The following is a 13,670-nucleotide window of genomic DNA, read 5'->3' on the forward strand; positions in this document are numbered from 1 at the left end:
ATGATTTCTGTGAAGACCCTCCTTCCAATTCAGGCCACATTCTGAGGTGCTGGGGTTAGGACTTCAACATGAATTGGTGTGTGTGGGGGACACACTTCGACCTGTAATGAGATCACTACAACACGTAACCTGCAGGGTAGGCCGGCCTGCTGGTGACCCTCTGGGGACCAAGGCAGGTGGAGACGCCGGGGCTGCAGAGGGTGAAGGGTTGAGACACATCTTGGAGCCTGAGCAGCAGAGACGCGGGCCCCGGAGAGGTCCAGGAGGGCGTCTGCATCCTCTGTGGAAGCCGGGGACTGGACGCTCTGCGGGCTGGGGTCAGGCAGCCGCCATCCCCGAGATGGCCACACGGTGGTGCTGCAGGCTAGCCCGGCGGCTGCCCCAACACCGACACCCAGGGGCCGGCCGGCTCCCCACCCCGCACCAGCACCCCGCACCCTGGCACCAGGCAGCCAGCGCTCTGCACTGGCACCAGCAGGCAGTGGCCCCTGTGGGTCCTTGCAGGACGGTGGGTCCAAGACCAGGCGGGGTGGGGTGGGGGGTGTAGGACCCGCCATGCATCCGGCTCAGCTGGGAGAAGCCCCATCTGTCCACTCACTCATCCGCCCACGCCTCCCTCTCTCCCTGCACCCTCCCACTCGCCCACCCATCCCCCACCCGCTCAGGCCCTGCTCTGCGTGCCAGGGTCCCTGCCGCCATGGTTCACGTATGGTGGAGGGACATTGGGTCCGTGGTCAGGACAGGCTTTTTTGAGGAAGTGGCATCTGATCTCAGGAGCACCCTAGGGAGAGGGAGTGAGGGGACCGTGTGGGGACAGTGGGTGTGCAGGCGGGGACAGGAGGCTGCTGGCCCCGACTGGGGAGGGGCCGGTCTCACCTGCAGTTTGAGAGGTGCCCCGGCTGCTCTGTGTGGGAGAAGGGGTCACGGAGGGGTCGCCCTGCGGAGGGGCAGTGGAAGGCACTGTGTGGAGGGGTCGAGGCCAAGCGGCCGGGTGGGGGGCGGTTCAGAGACGATGGCAGCCGACACTCCAGCCCACACCACCCCTTGGGCCTCACGGCAGCCTTGTAAGGGGACTCGGGGAAACCGAGGCCAGAGGAGTTTGTCACCTGCCCGGGGTGGAGCTCGGATTCCAACCCCTGGTTTTGGGGGGAGAATGGGTGGCTCCAGACCCCTGCTGCAGCTGCCGTGGCCTGCAGGGGTGACAGTGACCTGACCCGGGCGTGGGGAGCAGACAGGGTGACACACGCACCTGGCCCGGGCAGGGTGCGGGGCCGGCTGAGGGGAGCCGTGGGGGTGGGGTGCAGAGCCGTGAGTGGCTGTCACTCAGCCGGGTGGTCCCCTCGCCCACCGCCAGTGTGTAACGATGGAACGTGGCAGGTGACGGCACTTCCGAGACTGGGTCATGAGAGCCACGGGCTCCGCCTTGGCCGACAGCTGACAGCAGCCCCGGGGGAGACGTGGAGCCTGGACTCCGGGCCTCTGACCGATGACGAGCACCTGCTGCTGCTGCGCTCTGGCCGTGGTGACACCTAGTGGGTGACGCACACCCTGTAGCCGCCCACCCTGAAGTCAGTGCTCAGAAGTGGCTTCGCCACCCCAGGGCTCGGCCATCACCAGGCTCACCACATGGCGTCCTGCGGTGCCGCTGATCCCAGGGCCCGGTGGCTTGGTGTCCCCCGCAGCGCTGGGCCCTGGGGCTGCCTGGCCTGGCCCGACCCCTTCTGCGTCATGTCTTGGCCTGGCCTCCTATGTCCTGGCCTTGTCTCTGCCTCCCTCCTGACTCACAGGGACCCCAGACCCGTTTCCCACCAGCAAAGTCCCGATCCGCACGGGACTGACCCGGACACACGCCAGGCCACACGCTCTGGCGTCATTCTGTCTCTGTCCTTCTCAAGTTGTCGTTAAGGTCACGACACACGGTTCACCATCACCAGTGGCCACAGTGCATTCACGACATTGTGCCACCACCAGCTCCAACCTTGCCGTCACCCAGACGGGTCAGGTGTGGCCGATCCCCAGGACGAGCAGGTGCGGGGCACAGGGGGTGCCTTTCGTGCCGTCCTGGGGACACGAGGCCCAGCCCTCCAGGTGGAGGCCCAGGAGGCCGTGGCTCCGAGAAGCAGGAGCAGAGGCTGGAACCGCCCTCCGGGGCGTTCCCATGGACGCTGCCCATGCCCAGGTGCCACCGGACACCACCGGGCTTGGGAGCAGACGAGACTGGGACCTAAGTTCTCTCTATAGCCCCAACCCGCCTCGCGAGGCCTCCACCTGCCAGGACCCACAGGGCTCATGGGGGGCCTTGCCCCTCCCTCCTGGGCCTGGGTCTCCTCCCGCTGCGGGGAGAAGGCGGCTGCGGCTCGGTTCCTAGCGAAGCACTGACGTCAGGGCTGCAGGCTGTCCCCTGGGGTGTGACGGTGAATAAAGGGCGGAGAAGAAAGGGTCCGCCGGGGCTGACCCGCTTGCTCCTGGCTCCCACCTGTGCTTTCCCCGGGGCGCCCGTCCCCCACCCACCCAGCGCCACTGATCGCCCTCCAGCCCCGCCGCCCACCCTGCACGTGGCGGGGCTGCTGGCTTGGCCCCTCCACGAGGGGGCGCTGGGGCCACTTCTCAGGCCACGTGGGCCCTTGGCCAGCCTCTAACTGAATGTGAGAAGCAGAGTCACCTTGAGAGGCCAACCCCTGGGGCCCCGTCCGAGAGGGGCACCTGCTGAGCCCCCAGGCCGACGGTGTGGTCAACCTGAACTGCCTTTCCCCAGACGCGCTCTGCGGGCCTCCTGCCTGGGCCTGGGATCGTGGCTGTGCGCACCCACGCACGCGCACGCGCACGCGCACACCGGGGCCCTGTGCGGACAGGTGGCAGCCGGGCCTTGTCACCCGGTGAACGTGTGTTTTTACACCTCCTGTGTGCCAAGGTCCTGAGATGCCACAGCCTATGGGACATTTCCTGGATGGTCCTGAGCAGAGAATGACCGATCCAGGAGAGACTTCGAGCTGCAGCTGCCACACGTGACGGCTCCTGTGACCGACGGGACAGAGCTTCGCTGTCGGACGACCCCACGAGGTGCCCTGGAGGAAACTCCTGTCCCCTCTCTTCAGCTGTCCTGGATCCTTGCCTGCAGCCGGCAGGGGCCATCGGGTGCAGCTGGGCTGTCTCTCTGGGTCCTTCTCCAAGGCCATGTGGGGCCAGCCAGCAGCGGGGTGGGGCTGGGCCCGGGAGAGCGAGCTGGCCCGGCTCAGTCCCTGCGGCTCCCCTGCGGCCAGCTCCTGCCACGTGTCCATCTTTCATTTTTACGAGCCCTCGATTTGTACTTAAGTCCCGGTGACAGAAAAATTGATGCTAATAGGGAAAATATTACTCTCTCCACTGGAGCGTGCCGGGCACAGCCGTGTGAAGGCTGCGTATTCTTCTTGTTTAAAACAAACCGTCATTTAATTCGGGGGTTCCAACTGCTTAGACCCCAGGTTTCCATGGTGATGGCTCCCTCCCCTCCTCTGAGCAGGTGCTATGCTGGCGGGCTCAGGAGGGCAAAGCCATGGCCCGCCAGCCCTCCTGCCCCTTCCAACGCCAAGGACAGGGACAGACATCTTCCTTCCCGCCCCAGCGTCCACCCGCCTCCTCCTGGCCGAGACCCCTGGCATTGGGGCCCTGCTTGGTGGCCATCTTTGCCTGGGGTTTACAGACAGAGGGAGTGGACGGCAGGGTGAAGCCCCGAGAGATGACCCCACCCTCGTCCTGGGAGCTGTGGCTGTGCTGGGTCACCTGACCAGCGGGTTGGAAGTCGCAGATGGCGGTCAAGATGCTCATCGGCCGGCTGATGTGGGAGAGTGTCCTGGATTCTCCAGTGGGCCTGGTGTCATCACGGGTCCCTGAGAGAGTGAGGGGGCAGAGCCTATCTCAGGGTGACACGATGAGGGGGACGTGGTGCCATCGCCAGCTTTGAGAGGAGGAATACGGGCGATTTTAGAAGCCGAAAGACCAGGAAACGGACTCTCCCTGGAGGGCTCGGGAGAGACCTTCTGACGCCTTGTTTCAGCCCAGCGAGGCCACACGGACTGTCCAGATGGTGAGAGTGAACGGACGGGGCGACTTGCGGTAGCAGCATGGATGCTAATACAGGGCTTCGCCGGTCTGGGGCCCGAGGGCCTGAGACCCGGCCTCCTTCTCCCTGAGTGACACCCGGGCCCCCGAGCCCTGGCCACAGCCCCCCCGGCCTCCCTCTGGCCTCCGTGTGCTCAGCCAGGATGGCTCCTGTCCACCTCAAAGACCTTGTCTGGAGCCTCCCGGGTCCTTTCCTGCCCTAGTTCACGTCCGAGCCCGTGTCCCCATGGCACGGGCATGGGGGACGAGGAGCCACGCGAAGCAGCCAGGAGCCCTCAGCTCAGTGGCACTGACCAGAGGCAGCAGGTGGGGGTTTTGCCAGGAAGCCGACAAGTCCGTCACAGTGGGCCATGGTGGTGACGGGCCCCTCCCCCGGGTGACGTGGCACAGGCCCATCCCTTCGCTTCTCTTTGTCCCCCTTTGGGGCTGGTTGGCATAACCTGTTCCTGGGGTGCTGCCCAGCCCCCATTTCTTGCCACAGGGTGGTGACAAGAGCCTGTCCCCAAGCCAGCTCTAGGAAGCCACACCTGAGGACCCCTCGACTACCACTTGCTCTGCAGACCTCTGACTAGCGTCTTCGGGACCCGTCCCTGGGACTGAGGGGCGGTGGGCCTGGGGCTGCAGTGGGGGGCGGCCCACCTCGAACCTGGAGCCTTTGCAGAGATGGTACGGGGCCGTGTAGGGGCGGTGAGGGGGCCCCAATGTGGAAGGCCCGTCCGGGCCGGGGGCGGGGAGGGGCGGCACGCGGGCTGCGAAGACGGACCTGTGTCCCCGAGCCTTGGGAACGGGCAATGACGGGCACTGGGTCCATCCCCGAGCGTCGGGAATGGAAGGCAGGCGGCCGGCCCCGTGACTCCTCCGTGCTGGCCCGTCGAGGCTCGTGTCCGACTTCTAACTGGAAGGTGATAAATCTGGGTCACTTCCACAACGAGGTAAGTGGCGTGGGAGTCCCCGTGGAGCTGGGGCGCAGAGACGCGGAGTCAGGCGGCTCCTTCACCGTGTCGGCCGGATGCCAGGTTTGGGGGCTTTCTGGGTAAGTGGGGTACCTGTCCACATGGCGTGGGGGCTGGCCGACAGCGAGAGCCGCCCCAGAGCGCACCCTCCTCCCGGGCCCTGGGGGGCCGTGTCAGCACCTGGCCGTCCCAGAGGGACCTGGGCACCGCGTCCCCGGGGTCCCCCCCACACCACTGAGGCCCAGGTGCTATTTCCGCAAAAAGCGAAGCTGCCGGCCGGTCACCTCTGCACGTGTTTTTAGTCACAATTTATTGTCTGTCACTGCTCTCATGTCCACGTTACATTACAATCCCACGTTTTGTCAGAGTCTTTTCAATTCTCATTTTGGTAAAATAAATAGAGATACGTGACCCTTCTGGGCGGGCTTGCGAGCCCTGGTCAACTTCATGATTGAGTTTCCCGATCAGACCCGTGAAGATGGCCCACTGTGCCAGCGATGGTTTTGTCTGGACAGACGGAACCGCGTGTGGGCCTCGAATCCGGGCGGAACTGCTCTGAGGCTTGGACGCTCTCGGCGTCTGTGGGTGGAGCTCAGCTTCCAGAAGGCTCCAGGTCACCGCCTCGAGCCTCGTGGAACTGACGGGCACCATGCAGGAGAGCAGACTTGCCGACCCCACACGGCCCTCTGACCCAGGACACCCGGAGCCGCCAGAGCGCGGGGCGGGAACCCGTCCCAGGAGCTGCTCCCGTGGGAGCACGCAGGTGCCACAGGCAGCATGGGACGCCCCCCGCGCCCTGCCCCGTCCAGCCCTGGCCGAGGCAGCACCGTCGTCTGCACCACAAGGGAACCCGAGCTTCCGTCCCGGCCTGACTGTCCCCACGCTGAGCCACCTCCCTCCTCTATTCTGAATGATCCTGATTCCCAAAGAAAATGGAAAAAATGCTTTTCAAACATCATCACTGTGATTGTGTTTTGCTTTCCGAGCGCTGTGGGTCTGTGACTGCTCAGCACACTCCCTTGGTCCTTCCTGGGGCCAAGCTGTCCCCACGGCTGCTCAGCCCTGCACTCGACACGCAGAGGCCCACGTCTGCACACACCCACGTGGGACACACACCGGTGCCCAGATGTGTGCTGCAGCTCGCCAGGAACCTTTCTGCATGACCCACGGCGAGATGGGGCCTCGGGCGCCGGCGTGCGGGGATGGGCTGGCGACGCGTGTGTGCGGTGGGTGTGACGCGTGTGCAAGCACAGGCGAGAAGCCGAAGGGCCGCACGCGTGTGCGGACACACAAGGAGATCCTGGGGCCTGGGTGGCTGTCACTGTGCCTGCCCAGCAGAGACCAGCCCGGTGGCCTCAGACTGTGGCTGAGCTGCCAGGGACCTGTCTCGCTGTCCGAAGCCGCAGGCCCCTCCTGCTAGTGGACCTGTGGTGAGGGGGCGCAGGCCCGGGTCCAGGGCCACCCCCGTGCGGGAGGCCTGGGTGCTGGCTCCCCTGTCCGCTCCGTGCTCCGTCTCGAAGCCCCAGCCTCCCCCAGCACACACGCAGGAGGACGTGGCCCGGGCTCGGGCGGCCCAGGGCCCTGCCGTGTGGCCGAGCGCTGGGGGAGCCGGCGTCCGTGTCCAAGCTTTCGCGGGGCTCACGCGTGGACCACTCGCAAGGTGAGAGGGGTGCGTCCCTCCCTTTAAAACTCAGGAGAGGAACAGCACGGGGAACGTACGGGACGGATGGTGGCTGCGTCCTCGGCCTGGAAGCTGGTGTCAGCAGAGAAGCAACCGTCACGCCACGGGACACGCCAGTGCCCTTTCCCACGCTCCTGGGCGTGACGGCCAAGACAGACAGACAGACAGTGCGGGGCCCTCTGTGCATCCTCAGCAGCCAGGTCAGGACCGGTGTGGACGGGCAGAGGCGGCTCCCCTGTGCACACGTGGCCAGCGGGGACAGGCGCGCTATCTGACGCGCTTCTCCACCGAGTACACGGAGATGTAGTAGTCGTTGCTGCCCACGGCCAGGTGCGGCTGCGGAGGAGAGGCGGGTGAGCCAGCGGCCCCGGGGGGGCCCGGCGAGGCAGGCAGGAAAGCCACAGGCCCTGAGCTGCGGCTTTCAGAACCGTGTCAACCCCCTCGGTCCCCTGGGACCGGCGAGCCACCCTTAGGACTGCCCCCAGGGATGTTCTGGGAACCTAATGTCACCGTTCCGCCACAGCCAGGGGCCCACACGGCACGGAGGCGGGCAGGTGGCCCTGACTGAAAATACAACAGCCCACGGCCGCTCCGCGGACTGTGAATAAGGACAGGCACGGTGTGACAGGAGTCTGGGCTGCCCCCGCCACGGGGAGCACGTGTGCGTGCTCGTGTGTGCGTGCATGCATGTACATGTGTGCACACGTGTGTGTGGTTTCCCGGCAGACTTTGCTGCAAGGTTTCTCCATGGGTGACACTGGCGTAGGGGCCAAAGGTGACAAGAAAGGCTATTTCCCTGAGTGACAGGATTTGGTGCTGCTTCTGGAGTGAGGACGGTGACGGGCCCTGCCTTGGACATGGGGCACAGAAGCCCAGGGCAGGTGGATCACTTGGGCCCCACTGACCCCCGTGCTGTGGCTGGGGCTTGGCTGCAGCCCATGCGGTCACTGCCACGACACCCCACATCCCGAGCCACCCATGCGCCCCCGCCCGTGAGACAGACCCAGTGTGGGTGGAAGGCCAGGCAGCTGATGGCGCCGACCCGCTGGCCCATGAAGCCGTCGTAGTACTTGATGTTGTTGATCAGGTCCCCGTCCCCGTTGTAGATGGCGGTGAACTGATTCATGGAGCCGCTGTGGACAGGAAGAGCTGGCCGTCAGTCCTGTCCCTGGGCTGGGAGGGACGCCCGGAGGCAGCCTGCCACAGGGTGGCTGGTCCCACCCGCTCTGCACCGGCCAGGGGAGCAGACGCCTCGCTTGGGGCTCCGGCTGGGAAGCCGGTCTTGAGGGCCGGGGCCGGGCAGCGACAGGCAGCAAGGGGCCCCGCTACGTTGCTCTGGCTCATGCTCTGCTTAGCGCCCGCTGGGCACACGGAGGCCGGGGGCTGACCATGGGCCCGAGGCGGTGGGCGGGAAGGCCGCGTTCCCTCCCTCCACGGGGAGCAGGGGTCCTGCACCTACCAGGCAATCAGGCTGGCCTGGGGGTGGATGTCCAGGGCCGTGAGCCCCTTCACGATCTGAAGGACATTCACAGACTCCGGCATCCGCGGGTCGAAGAAGCGGACGTCTCCGTTGACGCTGCCGAGAGAGTCACGGTGACGCCAGGGCGTGCTGGCCCCCAGGACCAGCTGTGTGGAGGGTGCCCGGCCCCTAAAGCACCCAGTGAGGGCCCCAGGCGGCACATGCGCCCCCGGCTGACCCCGGCCAGCAGGACTGCCGCTGAGAGCCAGCAGAGGCCCTGCTGGAAAGGCAGAAGCCACAGCAGCGAAGACTCAGGGAGGGCGTGAATTGTTTTTTTCATTTCCTGTCTCTGAGATTAGATTTTGTGGAGTGGGGACGCGGGGACACGGGGACGCGGAACGGAGGGGAGGGGAGGGGACGGGAGGGGAGGCCTGGCGTGCCCCGTGTGCCCTCGGCCCCCTCCCTCCCGCCCTCAGCCTGTGTTCTCCTTCTATGCTGTGAACAAGGGAGCCAGCCTCTCTGAAGGAACAGCAGCTCTGTGGCTGTAAATCACATTTCTCTGTCCCTTTAATGGGCCAATAAATATCCGCTGCTCTCAGCGCAGGATTTACTGGTGGCAGAAGTGGATTTACGGGCAGACGGCCGAGGCACGCGCGGGGACCCCAGAGCCACGCACTCAGCGGGTGCCGCTGTGCCTGCCCAGGGCCGCGTGCCCACCCCTGCCCTGTGTGCGCCCCCGAGACCTCCCGTCACCAGCAGCGAGGCCGGCCAGCGGGAGGACGGACGCGTCCCCGGCCTGCGAGCTGGCCCTGACCCTTCTGGCCAGTCCCGGAGAAGTTAATTACCGCCCGAAATGCCAGCACTCTGCAGCTGCTAAATGCCAGGGACGTGTTTTAAGTGGAGGGAAACGAGGCTGTTACAGCCGGCGTCTCGGGAACGTCCCGCCCTCATTACCTCACGCTCACGATGTGGCCCTCGGGGTGCTTCTGCAGGCAGACCTTCACCACCCAGGCCGTGTGCTCCCGGTACGTCATGACGCGGCTGCAGGACGGAGTGGGGCGTCAGAGCCCGGGGGCCGGGCTCGGTCGGGGACATCTGTGCCCTCCAGTGCCTGGCCCGCCCGGCCCCTGACCTAGGGACCAGCTGTGACAACGAGTGTGCTCCCGGATGCCTCCCCTGGGAGCTGGAGCTCAGGGAGGCAGTGCCTCACTGGGACCCCCGACCCATTGGCTCCCCGCTCTACCACCCGTGGGGGACCCAGATGGCTCAGGGGTCTCGCTTCCCCGGGCCTGGCAGCCGGGCAGCAGTGAGACCACAGGCGTCTGGAGGGAGCCTGGCGGAGGGGGAGGAGGCACGGCGGAGTCACCATTCGCTGAGCGCCATCCTCCTGTCGTAGACGCGGATGGAGCCGTCGCCGAGGCCGGCCACGATGAGGGAGCGGTGGGAGTCACAGGACAGGCTTGTCACGCAGCTGTCGGCGCCCGTGGGGATATCCTAGGGCCAAACGCAGACCCCAGTGAGGCCCCTTGGTCCAGCCCCACAGCTGCCAGGACCCGAGAGCTCCCTGCGAGAGCTCGTCACCCAGCTGGGGAAGCCATCAAAGACCTGACGAGCCGGAGGGACTCGCGGGGGCCACCGGGACTGAGTCAGGCCCACAGCCACCGACTGCCAGCCGGCTGCCCCGGAGTCCCCGGCCAGAAGGGCAAACACCTCTGGTAAGGACTGGCTCTGGGCACCACACTTCCCATTGGCCTCCTCTTCCCTAAAGAGGAAGACGAAGCTCTTTAGGCAGGAATCGTTCTCGCCAGCCCCCCCAAACTCCTGATGAGTCCAGGAGTGTCTAGAGGGTCAGCCGCCCGCAAATTGGCCCCTTGCGGCCCCTCCAGGAGGCCATATGTACTGGGGACAGGAGGGTGGGGGGCGGGTACCCCGGCTCAGACAGGAAGAAACACAACATGCAGGACGGGGGGTTGGAGCCGCTGAAGAGGTGGGGGGGGGCTAGGGACCAGCCCCCGCCCACCAGGGGCCTCAGGGGGCCTGTGGGCGCAGAGCGTGGGAACGGGACCTTGGCTGGTTATGAAGGTGCTTTCTGGGGGTGGACAGGCCACTGGCCGTCACTGGCTGCCAGTGCAGCTGCATGGGGGAGGGCACGATACAGCGCGGTGAGGCCACCCGCGCCGTGACAGGACGTGAGGGCGTGGCAGAGGGAGCCACCTGGCCCCCCCCCATTGCAGGTCTGGAGCGCGCGCCGAGCCGGCCTGGCCTGGTTCCCTGAGGGCGTGGCAGAGGGAGCCACCTCTGCCACACGTGGAGCCACCTGGCCCCCCCCCATCGCAGGTCTGGAGCGCGCGCTGAGCCAGCCTGGCCTGGTTCCCGTCGGAGCTCCGCGCTTGGCGGAGGCCCAGGGCGGGACGCGGAGAGGCCGAGGCCCTGCCCGACTCCGGGGTGGAGGTCCTGGGCCCACGGCCACCGCCACACTGCCCGCCAGAGTGTCAGGGACCCCGCCTGTTCCCCGCCCGCTGCCGCTTTTTCTACAGGACTTAGGCAAAACCAACGCACGGCTCTCTCTTTACGAAAACCGAACGAAAGGCACTTTGAGAAGTACACGGACGTCCTGATTTACGATGTTTTCACTGCTTCCAGACGAGCAGGGCTCGCGCAGGTCTTCCTGCTGCGGTGTCCCCAGGCTGAGCGTCCAGAGGCACTGACGCTCGAGGGCGGCGGGAGCAGTTACCTGCACCTTCATCTCGCGTTCCGTGTCCCAGATCCGGACGATCCGCACGTCCCCTGAGCTCATGAGGAGCCCGGTCTCCTGCTCCCAGTCCACCACCATGCCAGCTCCTGGAGAGACGGACAGAACCGGTGTCGCCGCCGGAGCCTGCTCTGGGCGGCCAGCCCCTCAGCCCGCCGGCATCAAGGAGCGCCACCACTCGACCCCACAAGGCTCTGGCTGGGAATCCCAGCACACTCTGAGTGCTGGTCGGGGAGACAATTCGGAGCCCGCCCCCACCCCCCCGAGGGGCCCAGGCGTCTGCTAGAGGGACGGCACTGCCACGGGGACGCACGGAGGAGGGCGGGCCGCGGGGTGCGAGGCGGAACGTGGGGGCCAGACAGCGTCCGGCCCAGCCGCCAGCGAGAGCGAGGGGACGCATCCTAGAGTCTGCGGTCCCCGCAAAGCACGGTGAACCCTCCAGCCTCAGCGTCCAGGCCAGACTGACCTCTGAGGACCTTGTTGCCTGGAGCCAAGCTTTAAGGTCCTGTTACCCCAACCCGAAACGCCCTCAGCAATGACGGTCTGGGACTCCAAACAGGGCCAGCCCCAGCCTGCTCCCCAGGATGCAGATGCAGAGCCTCCCATGGGCTCAGGCCCCAGGCCCTCTGGACACCTGCCAAATGCAGGAGCTGTGGGAGCACGTGGCCAGAGGAGACAGGGTGGGGGACAGTGGTCCAGGCAGTCAGGCCTCCCAGGAGGGTGCAGGCGGCAAGCCCTGCCCGGCTGGCCCCGGCAGAGGCGTGGCTCTCGGCCTCCGCCCCGTCCTGCTTGGTCCTATCCAACTCGTCCGTGACATCCGTGATTGGTCCGCAGGGAGGGGCACAGCACCCTCCGTTCCCGTGGGGACGCGCACAAGCCTGGCTCACGGCCACACCACCTGCCGTCACCCTCCTGTGGTCACAGCCCTCTTGCTTCCTCGCTGCTCCGAGTGACTGAATGTGAGTGAACCCCAAAGGCCCCGAATGCTGGACGCTCTGCTCACCGCTCTCTGGCAGGTGGCAAGGAGCTCGCTGCCCGAGATGCCCACTGCTGTCCTGCACGTGGCACTGACTCCCATGGACAACTGACCAGCTGAGCACGGTGGCCCAGGGCCCCTCGGCCTCTGGCCCGCTCCCCGCTGCCCACCACAGAAGGTGGCCCTCTGGCGTTCCTTTAGGCCCTCAGAGGGAGTGGCCTTGCCGTTTGAGATGCACCCTGGGGTGCTGGCGCACACCTGCTGAGGGGCAGGCCGGCTCCTGGCCATGTGGCTTTGCTTCCTGGAGCCCAGGAGCGCAGAGGGCCCATCTCCAGTTTTCTCTTTGCTAAGCATTTTCCTTCATTTTGTGCTTTTTACTTCTTTGCAAAACACTAACACGCGGGTCGGAAGGTTTGTAGGAACCTCTCGTCCTGCCTCGGGGACACACGGGCACACAGGGACCCGCCAGCCCCAGGCCGTGAATGCCTGCTGCGGAGAAAGCACCTAAATGCAGGCGGGGACACGTGCTTGCCAGAAAGCTGAGCGCACCTCGGCTGGGGTTCTGCAAATGACACCTGCTGCCTGGACTGGGAGGCCCCGCCTCTCGACAATTTATGGGAATGCTGAGATTGAGAGAGAAAAAGCAGCCGTTTTGTAAAAAAATAACATCGACAGCGCCACGTCAGAGTGGGGCCGAAGCTGCAAGGGCCTTGCCCATCCTGGGCCTCCAACCTCTGCAGTGTTCAAATGGGCGAAGACACCTGTGGGCGGGGCCTCGGCGACCCTGCGCCCCCGAGAGCAAAGACAACAGGACGAAGCCAGGACGAAGCCAGGAGGCCACACGGCTGGCGCCCCACGCCGGCTGGCCTGCACCAGCAGCGGCGCCTCCCTCCCGTGGCCGTCTGTAGCCTGAGGGCCGTGCGTGTGCGTTTGCCAACACAGCCCCAGTGTGGGGGTCCCAGGGCGCTGCACACGGGCCTTTGGGTAAGGACCGTCCTGTGTCTGGGTTTTTCAGATGTAAACAGATACTGCCAGGGCCTTAGCATTAGGTTCTGAAAAACACGCTTTCCCAGACGCTCTGCAGAAGACATGTCTGGGTCTGGGACGTCTCTGCTCTGAGGAAGCTGTGCGGGTGCCGGCTGCGGGCCTGGCCGCAGGTCTGGGCTGCCCCGTCCGCCCCGGAAGCCGTGAGGATGCGCTGGGGCGCTCTCACGAACGGATTTGCACCGGGGCTGTCTCCTTCCTGGACGAGTGTGACGGTGGCTCAGAGAGGGACGAGGACAATGGAAGTGCCTCGAATGCAGTAGAGGCCTGAGAGTGGGCGTCGCGGGGGGGGACACAGTCGGAGCCCCCACTTTGGGAGTGAGGAGGCTCAGGAAGAGTGGCCACGAGGGGGAGTCTGCTCTGCAGCGTCGAGAGCCCCTCCCAGAGGCTCGCCCAGCTCCCCGACACATCCGGAGACACCTGGGTGCTCATGGCCAGTGTGTGGGCGCAACAGAGAAAAGCCCCAGCCTGAGCCTCTGCCGGCCCTGCAGCCTCCCGCAGGCGTGGGGACGAATGCCACCACGCAGAGGACAGGGCCCTGGCGGCCACAGGAACAGAGAAGGCATCCACCCCCCTGCTTACTGCAGTCAGGGTCGACGGAGACCTTTCTGGCCAGACCTGCGAGGAGACAGGGGTCGTGGGTCTGGGCGAGGGTGTGTCGCCAGGCAGAGTGAGCGAACTAAACCAAACCAGCCAAGGGTTAGTCC

At 65.9% G+C, this 13,670-nt stretch overlaps 1 protein-coding gene across 4 annotated transcripts in view; it reads right to left on the reverse strand.

Annotated features, from left to right (window-relative positions):
* Window positions 1–5,336: 5,336 nt before the first annotated feature.
* RPTOR (regulatory associated protein of MTOR complex 1) overlaps window positions 5,337–13,670 on the reverse strand; it is a 207,204-nt gene continuing 198,870 nt past the window's right edge. For all 4 annotated transcript variants that reach the window (XM_025047180.1, XM_015589729.2, XM_006912165.3 and 1 more), the window contains 6 exons: window positions 10,926–11,032; window positions 9,558–9,685; window positions 9,146–9,232; window positions 8,192–8,308; window positions 7,736–7,865; window positions 5,337–7,068 (listed from right to left, as the gene is read on the reverse strand). In XM_025047180.1, coding sequence (XP_024902948.1) covers window positions 7,000–7,068; window positions 7,736–7,865; window positions 8,192–8,308; window positions 9,146–9,232; window positions 9,558–9,685; window positions 10,926–11,032 — 638 coding nt within the window. In that variant the 3' untranslated portion in view covers window positions 5,337–6,999. The remainder of the gene's footprint in view (window positions 7,069–7,735; window positions 7,866–8,191; window positions 8,309–9,145; window positions 9,233–9,557; window positions 9,686–10,925; window positions 11,033–13,670) is intronic.

This window comes from Pteropus alecto, unplaced genomic scaffold (genome assembly GCF_000325575.1).
Source record: "Pteropus alecto unplaced genomic scaffold, ASM32557v1 scaffold134, whole genome shotgun sequence".
Taxonomy (NCBI): Eukaryota; Metazoa; Chordata; class Mammalia; order Chiroptera; family Pteropodidae; genus Pteropus; species Pteropus alecto.